The following is a 20,439-nucleotide window of genomic DNA, read 5'->3' as shown; positions in this document are numbered from 1 at the left end:
TACAGTAACTATCAGGTGAGTCACAAAACACACACTGACTCAAACCCTGCCAACAAAAGTGCCACCATTAAAAAGGAAGTAGATCACATGGTCTAAGATGTCTTATACAAATCTCAGCAGCCTTCTATTTTATAATAATCAGTTTAATTATTAATTAGTATGGTTAAACAAAAAGTCCTTCAGCTTGTTCAGTTATGTGTTTTAGACCTGACCCACTCTTGAAATGAAAAGCACTTCAGGAAGAGGCAGACACATTGGTTACTTCACCACTGCATATGCACATTTGTGTGTTTGTGTGCATGTGCTGATAACATCACACTAAAATATCTGAGTTCAAAATTTACAGCTTGTGCTATAACAGCCCGATGTCAACATGACAAGCCCAAAATCTAAGTAATAACAGTACCTTCCCAGTATACCAAGAAGAAATAAAATAGATGAATAGTGTATGTGCTGTAGCTCTCTCAGGAAGCCTGTTACAATTGAAAACACAAGTGAAATAACAAACCCTGCTAATGTCTGTGTACGGTGTTGTTATTGTTATTGAATGTGGACTGTGGCTGTGATATTGCAGTGAAGACTGTCTGTGTAATTCAGAGAAATAACAAAGATACTTTATCCCATACAATGCAACTAATCCACCCCAGAAGTGTTGTGGAGTGAGACAAGTTTCTAGCTGATCAAAGTAAATAAGTAAATAAAAACTTCTACATTTAAATGGCATCCAGACTGAGATCTTGGTTTCACTTCCCCACGGAACCTTTGTCACATCAGTGAAGAGTCATTGTGGAAGAATGAAGATGAAGCAGAACTTTGTGATATCAAGAAAAAGAAGTATTTTAAAATACTTACATTTTAGCAGAATTCCTTGATAATAATTAAGATTAATTAATAAGCATTGCATAAGTATTTAATAAGTAAATAGGTTGAGTGATTTGCGGGCATAAGGTGCTGTATTTGTAAATGCCACACCTTGTCTTGTGTTTTTGCATAATAATTACTGTGGCATGGACGTGTTTGTGGATTTTGCTGGGCCTTTCTGGCTATACTGTACTCTGTAGAGTGAGAGGTAAATGAGAAAAATGCAGAGATATTTTTCTTGACATTTTGTTTTTCTTCTGCTTCCTTTGTTATTGTAACCGGTTTAAGTTTGTTGTGTCTTATTAAATTTCGCATCTACTAGTGACAACTAACTGCTCCCTATAAGAGCTTGCTTTAATTGGCTATTGCTTGAGCAAGAGATACTTTAACTTTGTGCTGTCATTTCAAATGAAAAATTTCATATATTTAAAACTGTAAACAATATTAAATTAGAATAAAATATTAAATATTAAATAATTAAATATGATAACACAAATGAAATACGTCTTAGAGAAAAATTTAATTATCCCCTAACCAAGTATATTGTCTGAATTGAGGTGATGGACTTTAGAAGTGGTCTTCTTGGTGGAGTTAGGATTATCATAGAGAGTATGCTTGGAGTCCAACTTGATGTTATAGTGCTTGTTAGAAAAGATCCAGATTTTAATTATCATTTTCTTTTGGTTGCTGAGGCAAGTAACTGGCAAGTAAGTGTGTTCAGTACTCTTGCTTTGCTATTGCTATCCTTCTGCTTTTCACAGCGGCCCAAGTGTGGCAGTCTGCAGTCCGACCTGCATGGTAGCCTTGTTTTCTGAGGTCACATGCTGAGATCATCATGCCACTCCTTCTGCCTCAGAATCTTATCAGCATGACCTCTGGGTGTGAAGGTGCTAGCCTGTGCCAATAATGATCGTTTTCTCAGAGGCTGCACCATTCAGTTTACTTTAGCTGCTGTTCACACTCGTTTACAGCAACTTTATCAGCCATCCGTGCTACATGTGGCAGCTGCTGCGTAATATAGCAGCAGGAAACAAGTCCTGAGGAACACACTGGTTTGTGTTAGGTCAGTAATATAATGGGATGTGCAGTACATGTGCATGTACAGAGAAAAATCTTAAATCTACTTTTGGATAGTTGAAGATTGCAGCATAACTGGATTTGATAAGCTCTGAGTGTTTCACACACAGTTTTACAATAGACACTACCCCCACCTTGTCCTCATTTGGTGGGCCGAAGGTTTTTTAGCATTTATTTATATGGGATTTAATAGCTCGTAGTGGACTATTTTATCAGCATCATTATTATGTCACAAAAAATAATTTAATGTCAGTCAGATTCTGTGGGTGAGCATGATTAGGATATAAACTTTTGCCTATCAATTTAACCTTATTATAAAACTCAGGAAAAAAAGTCTACCCCATGCTAATTGTACCACTGTGCTGAAACAATAGATGCTGATTGTAATGAACCCGGTTGTAGCGATTGAACTTGGCACTGTGGCTGAGATGGATACCTGTCAGCTTCTAAGAAGTAAACAATGCTCAGCTGCACTTGCAAACAGACTCGGCCACAAAGGTCAGGATTTACATAATGGTAGCAGCTGTCTATTTGGGTGTACTTGTTCTTGTGTGTGTGTGCACTTGTTTTTTCCCTCGTTCTGCAATATTAAAAAAAAGAAAAGCTCTGTGGTTGTTTCTGGCATGAAGCTGATGTACTGAATGTCATTTTTGTCAGTGAGATCACTATCTGACATTAAGGCTCTTGCCATCAGGCTTATCAATACAAACAGCCTTGTCTTCCTTTGTAAATCAGTCCAAACGTGCCGCAGTGCCAGGAACTGGTTGTCAGACTGTGGGTGGAGCAGCAGAGCGCTGTTAACTGTTCACCAGAGTCCAGCGGAGACCGATGGCCTCACACTTCCTCTTAGTCTCTTAAAGCCAGAGTACTTTGACCCAACAAACACCAGCCAATTGGTTGGTGTGCCATGCTTGTGTTTGTTGTGAGGTTCTATTACAGGAGTGTCCACATTTATTGTCTTGGTTGGGGTGGGCAGAGGGCCAACAAGACAAAACAGTCTAAACAAGCATGTATAGGGCAAGTGTAGCGTGTAGCACTACATTATATTTTATAACTAAAACTGTTGATGAACTTAAAAATGCAAATTTAAAAGGAAAATAAGAATTTGTAAGTTATATTTTAGTATAAAATTAGTTTGTTCTCTTTTTGGGTGAGGAGGTGAGCTTAGTAAGCTTACTCACTTAGTGAGTAACTTTGTAAGGACAAATCAAACGTCCTCATGGGACACTCTTTGGTCTATAGTGTTTTTCCCTATTCTTGCTGTTCTAGAGTATTCTCCTTTATTGACACTTGTAGAATGTCCCCACCATTCTTGCTGTTATAGAATGGTTGTTGTGTTCTGATCTGTTCTAGAATGTTCATTCTGCTCCTCCTGTCATATTATTCTGGAATTTTACCCACATACACACTGTTTTAGAGGGTTCACCCCATTCAGACTGTTCTAATATTTTCACCCCCGTTTGTACTGCTCTAGAACATTCACCCCCACTCCCCCGCACACATTTCTAGAATGTTCTCTGCCGTTCACGTTGTTCTGGAATGTGATCCCCCATTCACATCGTTTTTGAAAGTTCTCGTAATAATAGACTAGTAATAGAATGATTGTTTTGTTCTCTTGTGGAATGTTCTCCCTCCATTCACACTGTGCTAAAACCTTCACTCCATACAAACATACAATGTTTTCTGGCATTCACTCTGTTCTAGGATGTCTTGCTCATTTACAGTGCTTTAGAATACTTCGCACTTTCTAAAACTGACACTAATTTTATACAGTGTTAGTATTTGTTGGTGTTTGTTGTGCTGATGTGCTCTGGACTGTAGTTTCTTCAGGTTTTCAGCAAAAAAAAAATTGCTACTACAGTGAAACATCATCATCATCTGCTCTTTCATCATACTCCAGCTACAATAGCTCAACTTATATGCCATAGGCTACTAAAGGTGAATGTGACCTTTAGGAGTTAGTGAGAATGGCTTTCATGACCCAAGCGTAGCTTAAGGTGAATGCATGGTCAGGAAATTGGAGACTATATTTGGCAGCTGTCTGGTTTACTAGCTGTTAGTCATCGGGGTGGTACGTTTCCTCTCTGTAAACACAGTGGTTGTTTTTTCTTTTATGTGCCGTAATCTACTTCAGAGCTGGCTTTCCACTGTGGGAGGAACTGCCAGACATGTTGGGATTTATGGATTTTTTGGAGACTCATAACTTTTGTTTTCTCTGGTACTTTTACAAAGTGGGTGTGTGATATGTTTGCAGTAGCTGATCTAAGAGTGTGTTTGGTGATGCCATGTAATTGCTTTATATCCTTGAAAATGAATGAAGAAAGAGTTTGAATATGAAAAGTCTGGTAATGTCATTTGTCGCAGTGTCTCACCATAAAATCTCCCTCTCATTTGTCTGAGGAACAAGGATTTTGGAGTTCTCGTAAGGTTTATCTACAAAACTTCAAAAGCTCTTTTGTGCTTCTGTTTGAAATACCCACAAGTGCCAGGCACTGTGGAAGCAGCAAAGTGTTTCTAGACCATGGTGAGGTTACATCAACTTTGGTACTCAGGCCAAAGCAAACAAACCAGAGATGAGGTGTACTGTGGCAGACTAGAGCAACATTCAGCTAGTCTGCCCGGCCTCTTATCACTTCTGCCACACTGGACTTTTTACACATGGAGGCGCACACTCATTTTTGTTGGCAAGGATGCCCTGGCATGTCTCTGCTATATTGTTCTTCACACAGATGTCCTGTTCCACCTCTTTCCATGCTCGGTTAAACCAGTGAAGTTATCAAGACGTCCAGATTTTCTTTGGATTTCTCTAAAAGCGTTTTGATCTGCATTGAAACTAATGCCAACTATGTTGTGCTGCACTTCTTTTTCATTGTTCCGAGGCACTGAATGTTCAGCAGAAGTGCATCTTTCGTGCCCTATGGATTCACAGTGCTGTCTATGATCGATACCTGATTCTTACAATGAGCTCACAATTTGATTTAACAATACTGAGCTCAGCATTGTGAGAACCAAGTTGCATCATGGAATATGTTGTATGATGCTGAACTAGGGATGGTTTAAATACTTTGAATACTTTTGTTACATTGGAAATCGATTCTCTGTCTACAACACATTTTATTAGCAAGAGCCTTAAAAAGAAGTTATCAATATATGGAAAATGCTAGACATAAATAAATTATAGATGGTTTAGTTGACTGCATCATTAATTTATACTTCCTCAGTGTGCAACAAACTGCGCTTTTAGTGGCACTGAAGATAAAAGAGCTAAGATAAAAGAAGTCATCTTTCTTGGAGCACTTTAAACTCTGTTAAGGGAAATGCTCAGTGCACATTTTTGAAAAGAGGTTGGTATACTGTGTAGGAGACACGTTTGATGAATTCCTGAAAATATGTAAATATAGTAATACTTACTGGAGTATCAGCAGTCTTTAGTAATAGAGATTCTAAAACCAAGGAGCTCAGAACCTCAAACTTGATCGTTGTGGTGAGTTATGGCAGTGGCTCAGATTCATTACACCATCAGCATCTATGGAACTCAAGAATGAGGGGAACTACGGAATGAGAGGGATATGATTTGAGAGCTTTATAGCAACATAAGTTGTGCAAGCTTCATCCTGACTATTAATACATTGTTGCTGCATACTGGATATATTTTGAATTGCAGTGATGAACATACATTATGGCTAATTATATATCATTTTTAAGGGTGATTTGACTTGTTTGGAAATACCAACAAGTATTTGAAGCCTGTAAATTGCTGTTTGGGCCACCCTATACTGGACGCATTGAGGTACGGGTTGTCTGTGACCTTTGTGAACTTTGGTGATTAAGTACTGCAACTGCTTCAGATGGCATAGTTAATAGTTAATCATTAATGCAGATTATACAGCCCATCTCCGAAACACATTATATATAGATATGTTTGTATTACTGTTATTGTCCTGATATATTGTTACATGCTAACTTTATTTCTCACTTCCTCTCTCTCTATATCTCCTCGTCTCTCTATCAGGGGGACATAGAAAAGGGTCTGGAGATGAAGAAATTGGTGCTATCTGGATTTATGGCCAGTGAAGAGATCTACATTAACCAGCTTGAGGCTCTGCTTCTGGTATGTATCAGCTTCCTTCCCTTCTCAACATCATACATATGAGTAGCCTCAACTTATCATTCATCACTTTTGTACTTTGAAGGGAATGAATAATTGTCCTGTCCAGTAGACAAACATTCAAAAACAAGATCGTTGTTGTTGTTGTTGTTGTTGTTGTTGTTGTTGTTGTTGTTGTTGTTGTTGTTGTTGTATAAGTACTGAGGCCTTGGTCACAAAGCACACAGCTTAGACAGGGTTTTAGGGACTTTATTAATATTACTGAATTTTTTCATTTCAAGCTATTTGTTTCAGGTGCCTCTCATATGGCCATACACACTTTGGACTGTTTTTTTTTCTCTTGGTCTAGATATTGATCATATTTTTTGCGATGACCTTTTGATTAGTGATCATAAAGGTTATATTTGGTCTCTCTGTAAAAGCTGTTCTTTTGTGTCTTAAAAGAATGTTGAGTTCAAGCATTATTACTCAGAGTGTGATCAATCACTTCTAAGTGTATTTTTGCTGTGATCTTAAAGCAGATCTTAATGATGTTGAGTTCCTCACGCAGTCTTTTAATGATGAACATTGCTCTTTATCTTCAGACAAAGTGACACATTTAAAGGCCAGGACGGACTCTGTCTGCTGCCTGAGATGGAAGTGTTGCAGGACTGAATGACTGAAAAGCTACCTAGCTAGAAGTGCATCACCTGTACCTTAAATATATTTTCCAGTATTAATTTAATGCATTAGTAAAGTAAGCTCAGTCTGCTAACTTTGCTAACATAATTTCTTCTTCAAAAAGAGATGGGCGTCTATCTAAACTTCCATTTTTGCTGAAAAATTGTAAAGTAGGTTATGGCTGGACAACTCACTGCTGCGTTAGAGAGGTACAATATTTATTTTTGGAAATGGCACTGTACTGAAACTACTCTTCTGAGGGTTTCAAATTATATTTTAATGTCCTCTGATGAGGGTGACTGTTCTGTGCTAGTACTACTCAACCTCAGGTCTGCGTTTGACACAGCAGATCATCGTATCCTGATGAAAAGGTTACGTGACTGGGTGAGCATGTCAGGCACAGTTTTAGACTGAATTATATCTTACCTCACTGATAGTTCACAGTCACTATTGAAGACTGTGTGTGCGATTCCTCTTCACTGTCCTATGGGGTTCTGCAGGGCTTGTTTCTGGGGCCCTTGTTATTCTCTTTATATTTGCTGCTCTTGGGATAGATTATAAACAGATTTAACATTGCAAATAATTTATTTGCAGATAATATCCAACTCTGCTTTTCATAGTTTATTTAGGCTCTAAGACTGTATAAATGATATCAGAGACTGGATACAGCTTGAAGAAATTGTTGCTATCTGGAAGAAATATGATGGAACAGCTCAATGCTGATAAGGTGGAGGTTCTATTACCTTTAAGGCCTGCTGACTCTGTGGATTATTTTAAAAGGCAGCTAAAGATGTGTCTTTTAAGACAGCTGTTTGGGTAATTTGTATGCATGGTGTCTGCATTTGTATATGTATTGTGTTTTTTTTCTGTGTTTGTACTTTTTCTGTTGTGTAATGTTTTGGAAAACACATTGTGACCTATGTCTGTGAAAAGCGCTATACCAAAAATTTTTGCTTGGTTTAAGGAGACGGTTCCAGCTCAGTTAAACCTATCAAATGCAGTCAGTTTACTCATTATACAGTGTGTGATTTATTTATTTATTTTTTCCTGTCTACCCAGGTTTACATACTTGTGGTTAATCCTCATACATGTGCACATAAAACTGTGATGTTAAAGAAGAACATCAATATACAATGGTGTGAAAAAGTGTTTGCCCCCTTCCTCATTTCCTGTTTTTTTGCATGTTTGTCACACTTAAGTGTTTTGGAACATCAAACCAATTTAAACAATAGTCAAGGACAACACAAGTAAACACAAAATGCAATTTGTAAATGAAGGTGTTTATTATTAAAGGAGAAAAAAAATCCAAACCATCATGGCCCTGTGTGAAAAAGTGATTGCCCCCCTCGTTAAAACATACTATAACTGTGGTTTTTAACACCGGAGTTCAATTTCTCTAGCCACACCCAGGCCTGATTATTGCCACACCTGTTCTCAATCAAGACATCACTTAAATAGGAGCTGCCTGACACCGTAAAGTCCACCAAAAGATCCTTAAAAGCTACACATCATGCCGAGATCCAAAGAAATTCAGGAACAATTGAGAAAGAAGGTAATTGAGATCTATCAGTCTGGAAAGGGTTATAAAGCCATTTCCAAATCTTTGGGAATCCAGCGAACCACAGTGAGAGCCATTATCCACAAATGGCGAAGACATGGAACAGTGGTGAACCTTCCCAGGAGTGGCCGGCCGCCCAAAATTACCCCAAGAGCGCAGCGACGACTCATCCAAGAGGTCACAAAAGACCCCACAACAACGTCCAAAGAACTGCAGGCCTCACTTGCCTCAGTTAAGGTCAGCGTTCATGCCTCCACCATCAGAAAAAGACTGGGCAAAAATGGCCTACATGGCAGAGTTCCAAGAAGAAAACCACTGCTGAGCAAAAAGAACATTAAAGCTCATCTCAATTTTTCCAAATCACATCTTGATGATCCCCAACACTTTTGGGAAAACATTCTGTGGACCGATGAGACAAAAGTGGAACTCTTTGGAAGGTGTGTGTCCCATTACATCTGGCGTAAAAGGAACACTGCATTTCAGAAAAAGAACATTATACCAACAGTAAAATATGGTGGTGGTAGTGTGATGGTCTGGGGCTGTTTTGCTGCTTCAGGACCTGGAAGACTTGCTGTGATAAATGGAACTATGAATTCTGCTGTCTACCAAAAGATCCTGAAGGAGAATGTCCGACCATCTGTTTGTGAACTCAAGCTGAAACGAACTTGGGTTCTGCAGCAGGACAATGATCCTAAACACACCAGCAAGTCCACCACTGAATGGCTGAAGAAAAACAAAATGAAGACTTTGGAGTGGCCTAGCCAAAGTCCTGACCTGAATCCTATTGAGATGTTGTGGTATGACCTTAAAAAGGTCGTTCATGCTCATAAACCCACTAATGTAACTGAATTAGAACAATTCTGCAAAGATGAGTGGGCCAAAATTCCTCCAGAACGCTGTAAAAGACTCATTGCAAGTTATCGCAAACGCTTGGTTGCAGTTGTTGCTGCTAAGGGTGGCCCAACCAGTTATTAGGTTTAGGGGGCAATCACTTTTTCACACAGGGCCATGATGGTTTGGATTTTTTTTCTCCTTTAATAATAAACACCTTCATTTACAAATTGCATTTTGTGTTTACTTGTGTTGTCCTTGACTATTGTTTAAATTGGTTTGATGTTCCAAAACACTTAAGTGTGACAAACATGCAAAAAAACAGGAAATGAGGAAGGGGGCAAACACTTTTTCACACCACTGTAAAACATGGCAAAAAATTTGAGCGGCTTGTTTTTCCAGAAAGGGAAATCATACTATACAAATGTATACAAAGTAAATAATGAAACGGTATAAAGAAAGCAATGCTTTTGTCAGCGCCACTGTGTTTGGGCTTATTGTTATTGCTTTGTATTCTTTTTATCTAGTTCATCAATGTTACATACTATTATCTATTTAGTATGATTTGATGTTTTATTTTTTAAAGTGATTGTTGCCATAAACATCACCAAAAAAAATAAAAAATAGGACCGAAAATTACCAGAGGTCCTACCTCCATAACTGATTAGCTCGCCCTGATTGGTTCAAGAGCTGTTTACAATGTAAAATCCTGAACTTTACCTGCCCATGGGAAGGTTGGGCGTGAAGTGTAAATTATGTTTTACGCCATGATGATATATCTCGGTAAAAGGTGATCCACTGTTATGTGACAGAAAATACAGGGTTAAAATGAACTAAACGTAAAGTGAACTGGCTAAGCAAGAAATCTGTCTTTGTGAGACAGGCTGCTGAGCCACTAGTTTATCAGGGCTACTTCTATAACCATGTGTTCTGCAAACGTAACAGTTTTCTCTAGTTCAGTGCTGCTACTTTAGTCATTATGTCTACTTATGCATTTGAAGGAGCTGCAATAATTAACCCACATTGCTGAAAGAATTAAATTTGGTTGGCCAGTGTCAATAACCCAAGATGATGTAGGCTGTCTGTCTGTAGTAACACTGGTAAATATTCCAAATAAGCTACTGTTAGAAACTAGAAAACATTCATTTCAACATTATAAAATGTTTGATTCAACTCAGTAAAAATGCTGAGTTAATGCATTTTATGTTCCTAAGATGAATATGTAATTTCGTCTTCCATCTCTGTCAACTCTGTCAACAAATTTAAAAATGCTGGTAGACTCGCCCTTACCTAAAAACATATAGCACACTCCCTCACCTACTGTGGCTAGTGCTGTATTCTTGGTTGAAGTTGCCGTTTCTTTTGTTTGCGTGTTTAAAATGGATGAGCTAAGACTTTGCAGGTGGTACACCGCCTTAGTTCTTAAGAGTGAAGTAGTCCTTCTGTTTGATATGAGTCAACAATGTCACTGCTTTATTTTTTCACAGCTTTTTTTCTGCAGTGGCTTTGAAGGTATAGACTGTGAATTTTGAAAGCTACAGCATGATGCAGTGCTACTCTAGAAATGGACAAATCCTTTGTCTATCGACTGTCAGGCCGCTGGTGAGCATTGGTGACCAACTGTTGCCTGTAGTTTACACTTTGTGCCCCATACTTTTGGCTGTAGTTGGCTGTTGTAACCTCTATTTTAGCCAATTGAGCATGTAATTGACACTCTTAAGAGGACACACACAGCAAAAAGCCTGCTTTTTCCATTGCAGTGCAAGTACCAAATTGGCAATGTTGACTGCTACTGCGGTCATACGAGAGCTCTGCAGGTGCTCTGATAACGCACTAACTTACACTAAGGAATGGAACACTCTTTTCATGGACTTTACCATTTGTTGTATAATATTGCATATAAACTGCACAGTTAATTTGGCTGTCAACATTAACTTTGAAGTAGATTTTTTTACCCACCTAGCGCTGCTAATGGTGTTTTAGCTTAAACACTTAAAAGGCCTTTTTGGGTTGGGGTTTGTTTTACATGAGCAGGAGGGGTAATGCCAGTTTACTACATGACATCTATAATGACCACTTTGCACAGGATATGAAATTGTGATATGAATGACGGAAGGGAGTGGCTACTACATTTATACACTGCCTTCACTCGAGAAAAGAGAAGAGAACACCTAAAATCATTTACTGTAGCTATTATTCAGTTTACCCTAACTATCTGTCTTGGTGTTTTAAGTGAATGTGCTGTGTCACTAGCATTGTAATTAGCTTGGGAATTCACGACCAACAGTCAACGTCACCACATCAAACTTTTTTTTCTTTTACTTCTACATTTTAAATAAACACTGGTGGCGGACAGTACATATCAGCTTTAGCCGCAGTACATACCATTTTAGCCATATATGTTTTTATATGTTGCAGTTTGATTTCAACAGACTGCCAGCAGTTTGAGTATAAGTTTTTTTTACAGAACATCAGAGGTGATGGAGAGCTGGCAGAAGGCGATCAGTACTTATTTGGCACTGGTTTGTCCTCTTCTGCTTGTTGTGTCCCTGCCTGTAGTCCTTGTCCTGTCCTGATCTGTGTTAAGAAGTTGTGTTTGTGCGCTGTACTGTTGTGTTTTTTTCTCTTTCTCTCTCTCTCTCTCTCTCTCTCTCTCTCTCTCTCTCTCTCTCTCTCTCTCTCTCTCTCTCTCTCTCTCTCTCTCTCTCTCTCTCACCCATCCACGTTCATCTCACTTTGCTTGTGTGAATTCAGTTCTGAAGGAACACCCTGAGCAGCATTTCCTCTTTCAGTGGGAAAGTTCAGCAGAAGTCTGCCCAGTCAGCCCCCGCAGTGTCCACATATTTCATGATGTCATTTCCTGTCAGTTTATAGCATGTAGCTCAGCGGCTACACCATTAAAGATGAGCATGTTAGCATTTAACACATTAGCATATTAGCATCAGATCAAAGATTTCACATGCTTTAATAATCCACACCTTTTTGCCATCAGCTGGTTTATTAGCAGTTACTTTTAAACGTGAACTTGATTTTAAGAATGTTCTGGAGTGGGTTGTCAGTTCCTCTCTCCGGCTCCTGAGCAAACCACACAACACACGTTAACTCACACACACTAACACAGTGCAGCTCCATCCAAAACCCTTTTTTCATCATTACTTTGAAATGGGTCATTCATATTTAGCTAATTAAATAGCAGGTTTTTATTATTACATTATTATTATTATTATTATTATTATTATTATTATTATTATTATTATTTGGTTAGTAATCTTGATATTCAGTATCTACTATTTGGTGAGTAAAATGAGACTATTATTCAGTTTATGTCTTTATAAACAATTGAATTGTGAGTTCCTGATGCTTAAGGGGTTGATAAGACCGCAATCTCTTATCTAATTATGTTCTTTGATTTCACAGAAATACTATACAGTGGGACTACAAAAGTTGCATCATCAAAGTAAAGTAATCCACATTAGCCAAATAAGGAGTGTTAAAATGCTAATCAGCAGTGTTTTATTACAGAAAGCTGCTCTGTGCTGTATATAGACTGCATGCCTTTAGGACTGCGTATGCCTTTGCCTGTATCAACTTTCAGACCGTAGTCAGGATGCACACAAGGGGAAGTAGGCCCACCGCTGCACTGGCCAGCAGAGACCAAACACAAGCTCTAAGATGAATGTGTATATGTGTAAATATGTGTACATTAAGAGTTTAATATATTGTTTATATCTGTCCTCAGAATTATTTAAACACAATTCTGTGTTTCATTAACTAAAACGTCTTTAGGAGATGCTCCAGTGAATCACTATTGAATTGTTCTTTAGGAAACAATTCAGTACACTGTTCTCTAAAACAAACTAAAGAAAAGAAACAATTAATTGCACTATTCACTAAAATTTAACTGTTCGATTCAATTAAATGATTCAATGCAACATTCACTAAAACAGACTGTTCTTTAGGAAGCGAATCAGTACATCGTTCATGAAAGGGACTTTAATTTAGTGAATGGTTCATTGCACTAATCACAAAAATGAACTATTTTTAAGAAACAATTCAATGCATTGTCCACTTAAGGGAACTTTTCTTGATTCGTTGCACTATTCACTAAAACTGGCTGTTCTTTAGGGAATGATTCAATGCATCATTCACTAAAACAAACTGTTCTTTAGGGAATGATTCAATGCATCATTCACTAAAACAAACTGTTCTTTAGAAAATCATTTGTTGCATCATTCACTGGAACAGATTCTACTTTAGGAAACCATTCAGTGCATAATTCACTAAACGATTCTTTAGGGAAGGACCCAATACATTGCTTACTAAGAAGGACTGTTATTGAGTAAACGATTGAATGCATTGTTGCCTGAAACATATTTAATACATCCTCCAATAATATGAACTGCAAGCTCTGTATAATCTCTCTGTGAAAAGTGAAAATAGAACGAATCAAAGTTTGTTTCACATAATACACTTTGTGAATCAGATTTGATTATGTTTATGATTCAGAATTATTTCCAAAGACTGACTGGATGCACAGGTGCCCCTGGGGGAACATTCATTACATTGCATTTGGCAGGTACTCTTATTCAGAGCAACTTTATAATTTGACCACTTTTCTGAGGTGTGAAAAAGTGTTAGGGGTCTTGTCCAAGGACTCTTATTGCTATAATCTTATTGGCTCTTACCAACCACTATTTAAACCATTGTGTAATATAGGCAGTAAAAACAATACACTTGTTTGTATGATTGTTTTTACTTTTGAAAATCTACCTGAGAAAGTCTGAGAACTTGAATGTTACAGTAGATTATAATTGAATATAGGTGAATTTGCACCTTTTAGATTGATGATGCATTTATGTTATAATACATAGATGCATCATCATCAATCTAAAGGCGGAAAACGTGCATGTGTGAATGTCTGTGTGCTAATGCGCACTCTCACTCAGCTTCTCTCAGAGAAGAATACAATCTGTTTACCCAACTGGCCTGTTAGTAATGCGCACTGACAACAAGGACATAAATAGGTATTTGAAAACGAAAGAAAATGTGCAACTAGTAATTTAACATTTAGCCTGATGTCAGCTTGCTAGCCAGCTAACAAGCTAGTGGTACCGGCAAAGATTATACAGCCATTCATTGTTGCTTGCTGATGTGTAAATCAGTATGACACACCATCTGTGTGTGTATACAGTTCATATTCACTGGATGACTGAAACTATAATTAAAATCAGTTAATGAACTGGAAAACATGATTCTGAACATGAGACACATCGATCTTGAAATTGGGCAAAAAACGCACAATTCTCTGTTAATACGTTTTTAAACATTCTTGTTTTCATCACTTTTTTTGACAAAACATGTTATTGTCTTACTGCTCAGACCAGAAATAAAATGTAAAAATCCATGAAAATTTATGAAAATTTGCTTTCTGACCTAATATGTAGTCCTGTTGTCTCTGTTCTGATGAGCAACCTTTAGAAAATCATTTGCATAAATGTCTTAGATTGGATAAACAGCAAGGTAAGACTCCTGTAGAAGCCGCACTGGTGCATAGTCATGTATGTCGCCGAAAGACTGAAATAGATTTTTTATAACATCCATTAACCGGTTTTGCTATAAAATTTGGGGGCAGTCGTGGGCTGGAGGTTAGGAAACTGGCCCTGTGACCGGAAGGTTGCCGGTTCAATCCCCAGGGCCAACAGCACATGACTGAGGTGTCCTTGAGCAAGACACATAACCCCCAATTGCTCCCCGGGCGCCGTGGATAGGGCTGCCCACTGCTCCTAGTGTGTGTGTATTCACTAGCATGTAAGTGGTGTTTAACTTCATGGATGGGTTAAATGCGGAGTTGGAATTTCCCCATTTGTGGGATTAATAAAGTATCACTTAACTTAAATTTGCTTAGTTTGGCCCACTGAAATACTTGGCTTGACATCTGCACCGCACTCTACTAGTTGGCAGCTTCTGGATTACCTGAAATACCTGATCTCTGTCTCTGTCTTTTATATCTGCAGCATATGACTGAATATAATGTTCTTAGAATAGAATAGAAAACTCTGTGGCAGGTAGAATTAATTTAACAAAAGAGAGATCATGCAGCTCTAATGTGTAGTGAAGTACATAGACTGTTGGGATGTGGAAAGTAGTTTTTGTCCACTTCTGTGACACAAGAACATGAGAGTTCAGTATAATAGAGCTTAGGAATGTCATTTTGGGCTGACTGGTGAATTTGTAGAGGAAACATGTGGCACAGGGAAGAAGTGAGGTACGTCCACAACACACAGACGCAGACATTGTGATTTATCTTCTCACTCTATGGTATCCTGGACCAAGCTCGCCTTCGGGCAGATATGGATTACTCATGATAAGAGACAGGATATGCAGCAGTACCTGCTCAGGGAGAAACTCCAGCCTACTTCATTGCTTTATGCTCAGAGTTTTTACTGCATCTGAGAGAGAGAACAGCCAGCCAGGATGATTAATGGGATTTACAGGAGAGTCAAACTAGATGTGAAAGCACAATTCATTTAAATATAGGTGGAGGGGGAACTACATAATGTAAACAATGAGTCACTTGCATTGTTATTGTTTTCCATTAAATTGAATGCACTCTTATTGTTATTATCCAGAGAGAGCCAAGAAACACACACACACACACACACACACACACACACACACACACACACACACACACACACACACACACACACACACACACACACACACACACACACACACACACACAAGCAAGCACAGCCACAAAGTTGTGCAAGATTAGAAGTCCCGGTGATTTCATTTCATAGCTGTGTGGGGAGGCATAGAGGATATGCCAAGAATATCATATCCTGATATTAGCTGGTAAAGGTATAAATAGACATGCTGAGAATAACAAATAGTGTTTAGATGCTTCACTTACCTAATGGAGCAGTGGGTAACAGTCCAGTTACCCATACAGGACAACAAACAAGCAATGTTCACTGTATCTTTTATTTGTTGTTCTTGTTGTTGTTTTATTTTGTTAAGTTGGAATCACTAAGCTTTGAATCAGTTTGGTAATTTTCATTCAAATAACCCCTCTCCCTAATAATTAAATAATTAAAGTTTCTGTTTGCTTCAGTTCAAGGCAGGTTTATCTGTATAGCACCTTTCATACACCATGGCAATTCAAAGTGCTTGAAACACAAAAATGAAAACATTAAATAATAAAGCTTATGGCTTCTTGAGATCTAGCATGTAGCATTTAGCAGTAATTCACATGAGGTTCACATTAATACGAAGCATTTAAATTTTTATAGATTAGGAATTTTAGGTAAATCTGCTTAAAAGTTGTTTTATGTGCTCTCTCTCTCTCTCTCTCTCTCTCTCTCTCTCTCTATCTATCTATCTCTATCTATACGTGTGTGTGTGTGTGTGTGTGTGTGTGTATATGTATAAATTTTTGTTTCTTAATTAAACTCATGGATGGTATTGTGTCTCAGGGCTCTTTGGATCACTGAAATCAGTCTCAGACACCTGTGATAATTAGTTTGCCAGGTGAGCCCAATTAAAGGAAAACTACTTAAGAAGGATGTTCCACATTATTAAGCAGGCCACAGGTTTCAAGCAACATGGGAAAAAAAAGGATCTCTCTGCTGTCGAAAAGCGTCAAATAGTGCAATGCCTTGGACAGGGTATGAAAACATTAGATATTTCATCGAAAACCTAAGCGTGATCATTGCACTGTGAAGAGATTTGTGGCTGATTCAGAGCACAGACGGGTTCTTGCAGATAAAGGCAGAATGAAGAAGGTTTCTGCCAGGCAAGTTCATTGGATTAAGAGAGCAGCTGCTAAAATGCCATTACAAACCAGCAAACAGGTATTTGAAGCTGCTGGTGCCTCTGGAGTCCCGTGAACCTCAAGGTGTAGGATCCTTCAAAGGCTTGCTGTGGTGCATAAACCTACTATTCGGCCACCCCTAACCAGTGCTCACAAGCAGAAACGGTTGCAGTGGGCCCAGACATACATGAAGACTAATTTCCAAACAGTACTGATGAGTGTCGTGCAACCCTGGATGGTCCAGATGGATGGGAGTAGTGGATGGTTGGTAGATGGCCACCGTGTCCCAACAAAGCTGCGACGTCAGCAAGGAGGTGGCGGAGTCATGTTTTGGGCTGGAATCATGGGGAGAGAGCTGCTAGGCCCCTTTAGGGTCCCTGAAGGTGTGAAAATGACCTCTTCAAAGTATATAGAGTTTCTGACTGAGCACTTTCTTCCATGGTACAAAAAGAAGAACTGTGCCTTCCGGAGCAAAATCATCTTCATGCATGACAATGCACCATCTCATGCTGCAAAGAATACCTCTGTGTCATTGGCTGCTATGGGCATAAAAGCAGAGAAAGAATATACTGTCATCAGTGGGAGGTTTGTTCAATAAAATTCAATTTATACTCTAACGGGTGATGACTTTTATTATACTGACTCATTTGCATCGACCATTTAGGAAAATCAGGGAAAATATCATTTGCATAATAATTTGGGACGCTGTGTGTGTGTGTGTGTGTGTGTGTGTGTGTGTGTGTGTATATATACAATATATATATATATATATATATATATATATATATATATATATATATATATATATATATATATATATATATATATATATATGTATATATATATATATATATGTGTATATGTATATGTATATATATGTATATGTATATATATGTGTATATATATATATATATATATATATATATATATATATATATATATATGTGTGTGTGTGTGTGTGTGTGTGTGTGTGTGTGTGTGTGTGTATATATATATATATATATATATATATATATATATATATATATATATATATATATATATATATATATATATATATATATATATATACACTTTTAATGTAAAAGTCCATGGAACCAGAGTTTTTATTTGTATTTCTGGGCCATTTCTTTTTGTCCATTCACCATGAAATGTAACACATGTCGAAAACTGAAGACAAAAATGCAGATATAATGTTTTGTTCTGACAGCAGTGATATGTAGTCTTTACCCTTTAAATCAGCTAACTAATTAGCTGTTTTGTCCAGTAGCTAGATTACGTAACATGGGCTGATATCACTGACTACTGATAATTTTCTTTATTTAAGCCCAAAACAACCTTCTGAGAGAAACTCCCTGCATTTGTGATCCATGCTGTCACTAGACATTGTTTTCCAATATATAAGCATACGTCAAGAGTTAAGGGACTAGTTCACTTGATACCATATCTTGCCAGCTATACCTTTCAGTCAATCGAGCAAGTCAGAGCTTATCAGTGAAACAACCACAAACTAATAATACAGTTTTAAAGTAGTGTCACCAGAAAAGTATTGTGGAAAGTCATTTTACTGTTTTATAATGTTGTTGACACAAGTTGTCTGCTCCTCTTTGCCTTATTGAGGATGCTTATGGTTTTTTCCTTGTTTCCTACACACAACCAACTTGAAATTGCTGAATGTAACGTCACAATGCCACTTTGCTCACTCGTCATGCTGACCCATCTCTTCATTCCCTCTACAGCCCATGCGTCCCCTGAAGGCCACGGCCACAACCTCAAAGCCTGTTTTGACCATGGAGCAGATTGAGACTATCTTCTACAAGATTCAGGACATCTATGAGATCCATAAAGAGTTCTATGATGCCCTCTTCCCTAACATTCAGCAGTGGGACGACAAGGTCACTGTGGGTCATCTTTTCCAGAAGCTGGTGAGTTCTTCTGTGAAAACTTCATCTCAAAACACTTAATTGTGCTAATCATTAATGACAGCTTGTGAAGCTCGTAAAACTTATCTGATTTAGCAGCGCGATCAGAGTTGTTTGGTTCTAGTATGTGTTGATTCCAATTGAGTAACTATGTTTTTGTAAATAATGTAGTTGCACATTGCACAGTTCTAGTACAGTAAAGCAGTTTAGGTATGCATGTGTTAGGCTGCCTTCATTTTTAATATAAACTTAATATGAACTCTGAACTGGTATCGTACTTTACCGTTCAAATTGCAACAGCACAGTACTCCTAATGGTGAAGGTGGCGCACTCACATTTTACCAACAACTAATTTAAGTGTTGAAATTAGTTGCATATAAACTGTTCTGACGAGAGGCAGCTAACTGCACTTGAAACACTGGCATTGCAGATATTGCAAGTGGCTGTTCGGCTGTTTATGTATTCCACTTTAATGGGGAACATTTTGGCCTTTTGTTAATGTCAGAAGGTGCTTTAGAGATTTAAAATTTTTATTTTTTATTTTTTTGTTCCTGTCAAAGACAGAAAGGACTCATTTCCCAAAAACACCATGGTGTCATGACATACAGGATCTGCACACTCCCCACCCTCACACTCAGGCCCTTCAAACTGACATATGACATAAACGGTGTATCCATAACCATTAACGCTTCTCCTTCAAACTGACTACAGAAACAGCTGTATTATCTACAAGGAAAACAAAACCTAGCCTGTGTATATTTTTATATGGCCATAGTCCAGAGATGCATTTACTTTTTACTTTTTTTTTTTAATTTTAGACTTGATAACCTAGAGACCATGCAATCATATAATTTTTAACCAAGGTTCATATTGGAGTGGAATCTGAGGACAACTTATGATTGCAAAACAAATTTACTTCAGTATAATTCTGGTAGTTTTGCTGAGCTGAGCCAAATGTTTTCTAATCAGCTAAAACAGTGTTAGCTCAGTTATTACGGACAGGCTGCCTCAGCTCGGGTTTTCTATTTCTGTCCAGTGTCCATGGCTATACATGCAGTCTCAAATCCATACTGGAGTTTCTTGGTTGGGTTTGATGCTGGTTTAAAAGTCCAGAGTTAAAATCTTTCTTAAAGTGACCTGAGCACACACAAATGTTTCTCAATAAAAATGATGCTTTGTTGCAGTTCAGGTTACTTGTAGCAGCACAACTTAATAACTGTTAAAACCGGCAGTCTTTCAGTGTTAGGTGATACGGACTGGCTTTTCTTTCTCCATAAGTCCACATAATTTGACTGCTAGAGTAAAAATGTTCGTTTCCCAAAATGGAGCTTGTGCAGTGCTGAGTATAGCCACACCTCTCCCAACTGTAACAGTGCAACAGACATCTGAGAGATGTGGGAATCGAGCTTTATATACTCTGGAATAGAACATTCAGTGTCTCCTTTTCAGTCTGAACATTTATTTAGAGGGCTTGAAAATTGATCAAGACTTTTTGACAGGGTGGTTGTTCTCTGCAGATGTTTGAAGTATCCCTCACTGCTGCAAGTGATTTAAACAGAGAACAGACTAAAATAGCCTTTATAAAGGACCAGAATTTTTTTCAGCC

At 38.0% G+C, this 20,439-nt stretch overlaps 1 protein-coding gene across 3 annotated transcripts in view; it reads left to right on the top strand.

Moving 5' to 3' along the window:
• Window positions 1–20,439, top strand: part of abr (ABR activator of RhoGEF and GTPase) — a 193,110-nt gene that overhangs the window by 72,114 nt on the left and 100,557 nt on the right. For all 3 annotated transcript variants that reach the window (XM_017699035.2, XM_017699053.2, XM_037533388.1), the window contains 2 exons: window positions 5,951–6,049; window positions 18,651–18,836. In XM_017699035.2, the coding sequence (XP_017554524.1) occupies window positions 5,951–6,049; window positions 18,651–18,836 (285 nt within the window). The remainder of the gene's footprint in view (window positions 1–5,950; window positions 6,050–18,650; window positions 18,837–20,439) is intronic.

The sequence above is a fragment of the Pygocentrus nattereri genome, chromosome 23 (assembly GCF_015220715.1).
Source record: "Pygocentrus nattereri isolate fPygNat1 chromosome 23, fPygNat1.pri, whole genome shotgun sequence".
Classification (NCBI taxonomy): Eukaryota; Metazoa; Chordata; class Actinopteri; order Characiformes; family Serrasalmidae; genus Pygocentrus; species Pygocentrus nattereri.
The sequence above is the reverse complement of the archived record's forward strand: the minus strand, read 5'-3'. Positions and strand labels throughout refer to the sequence as shown.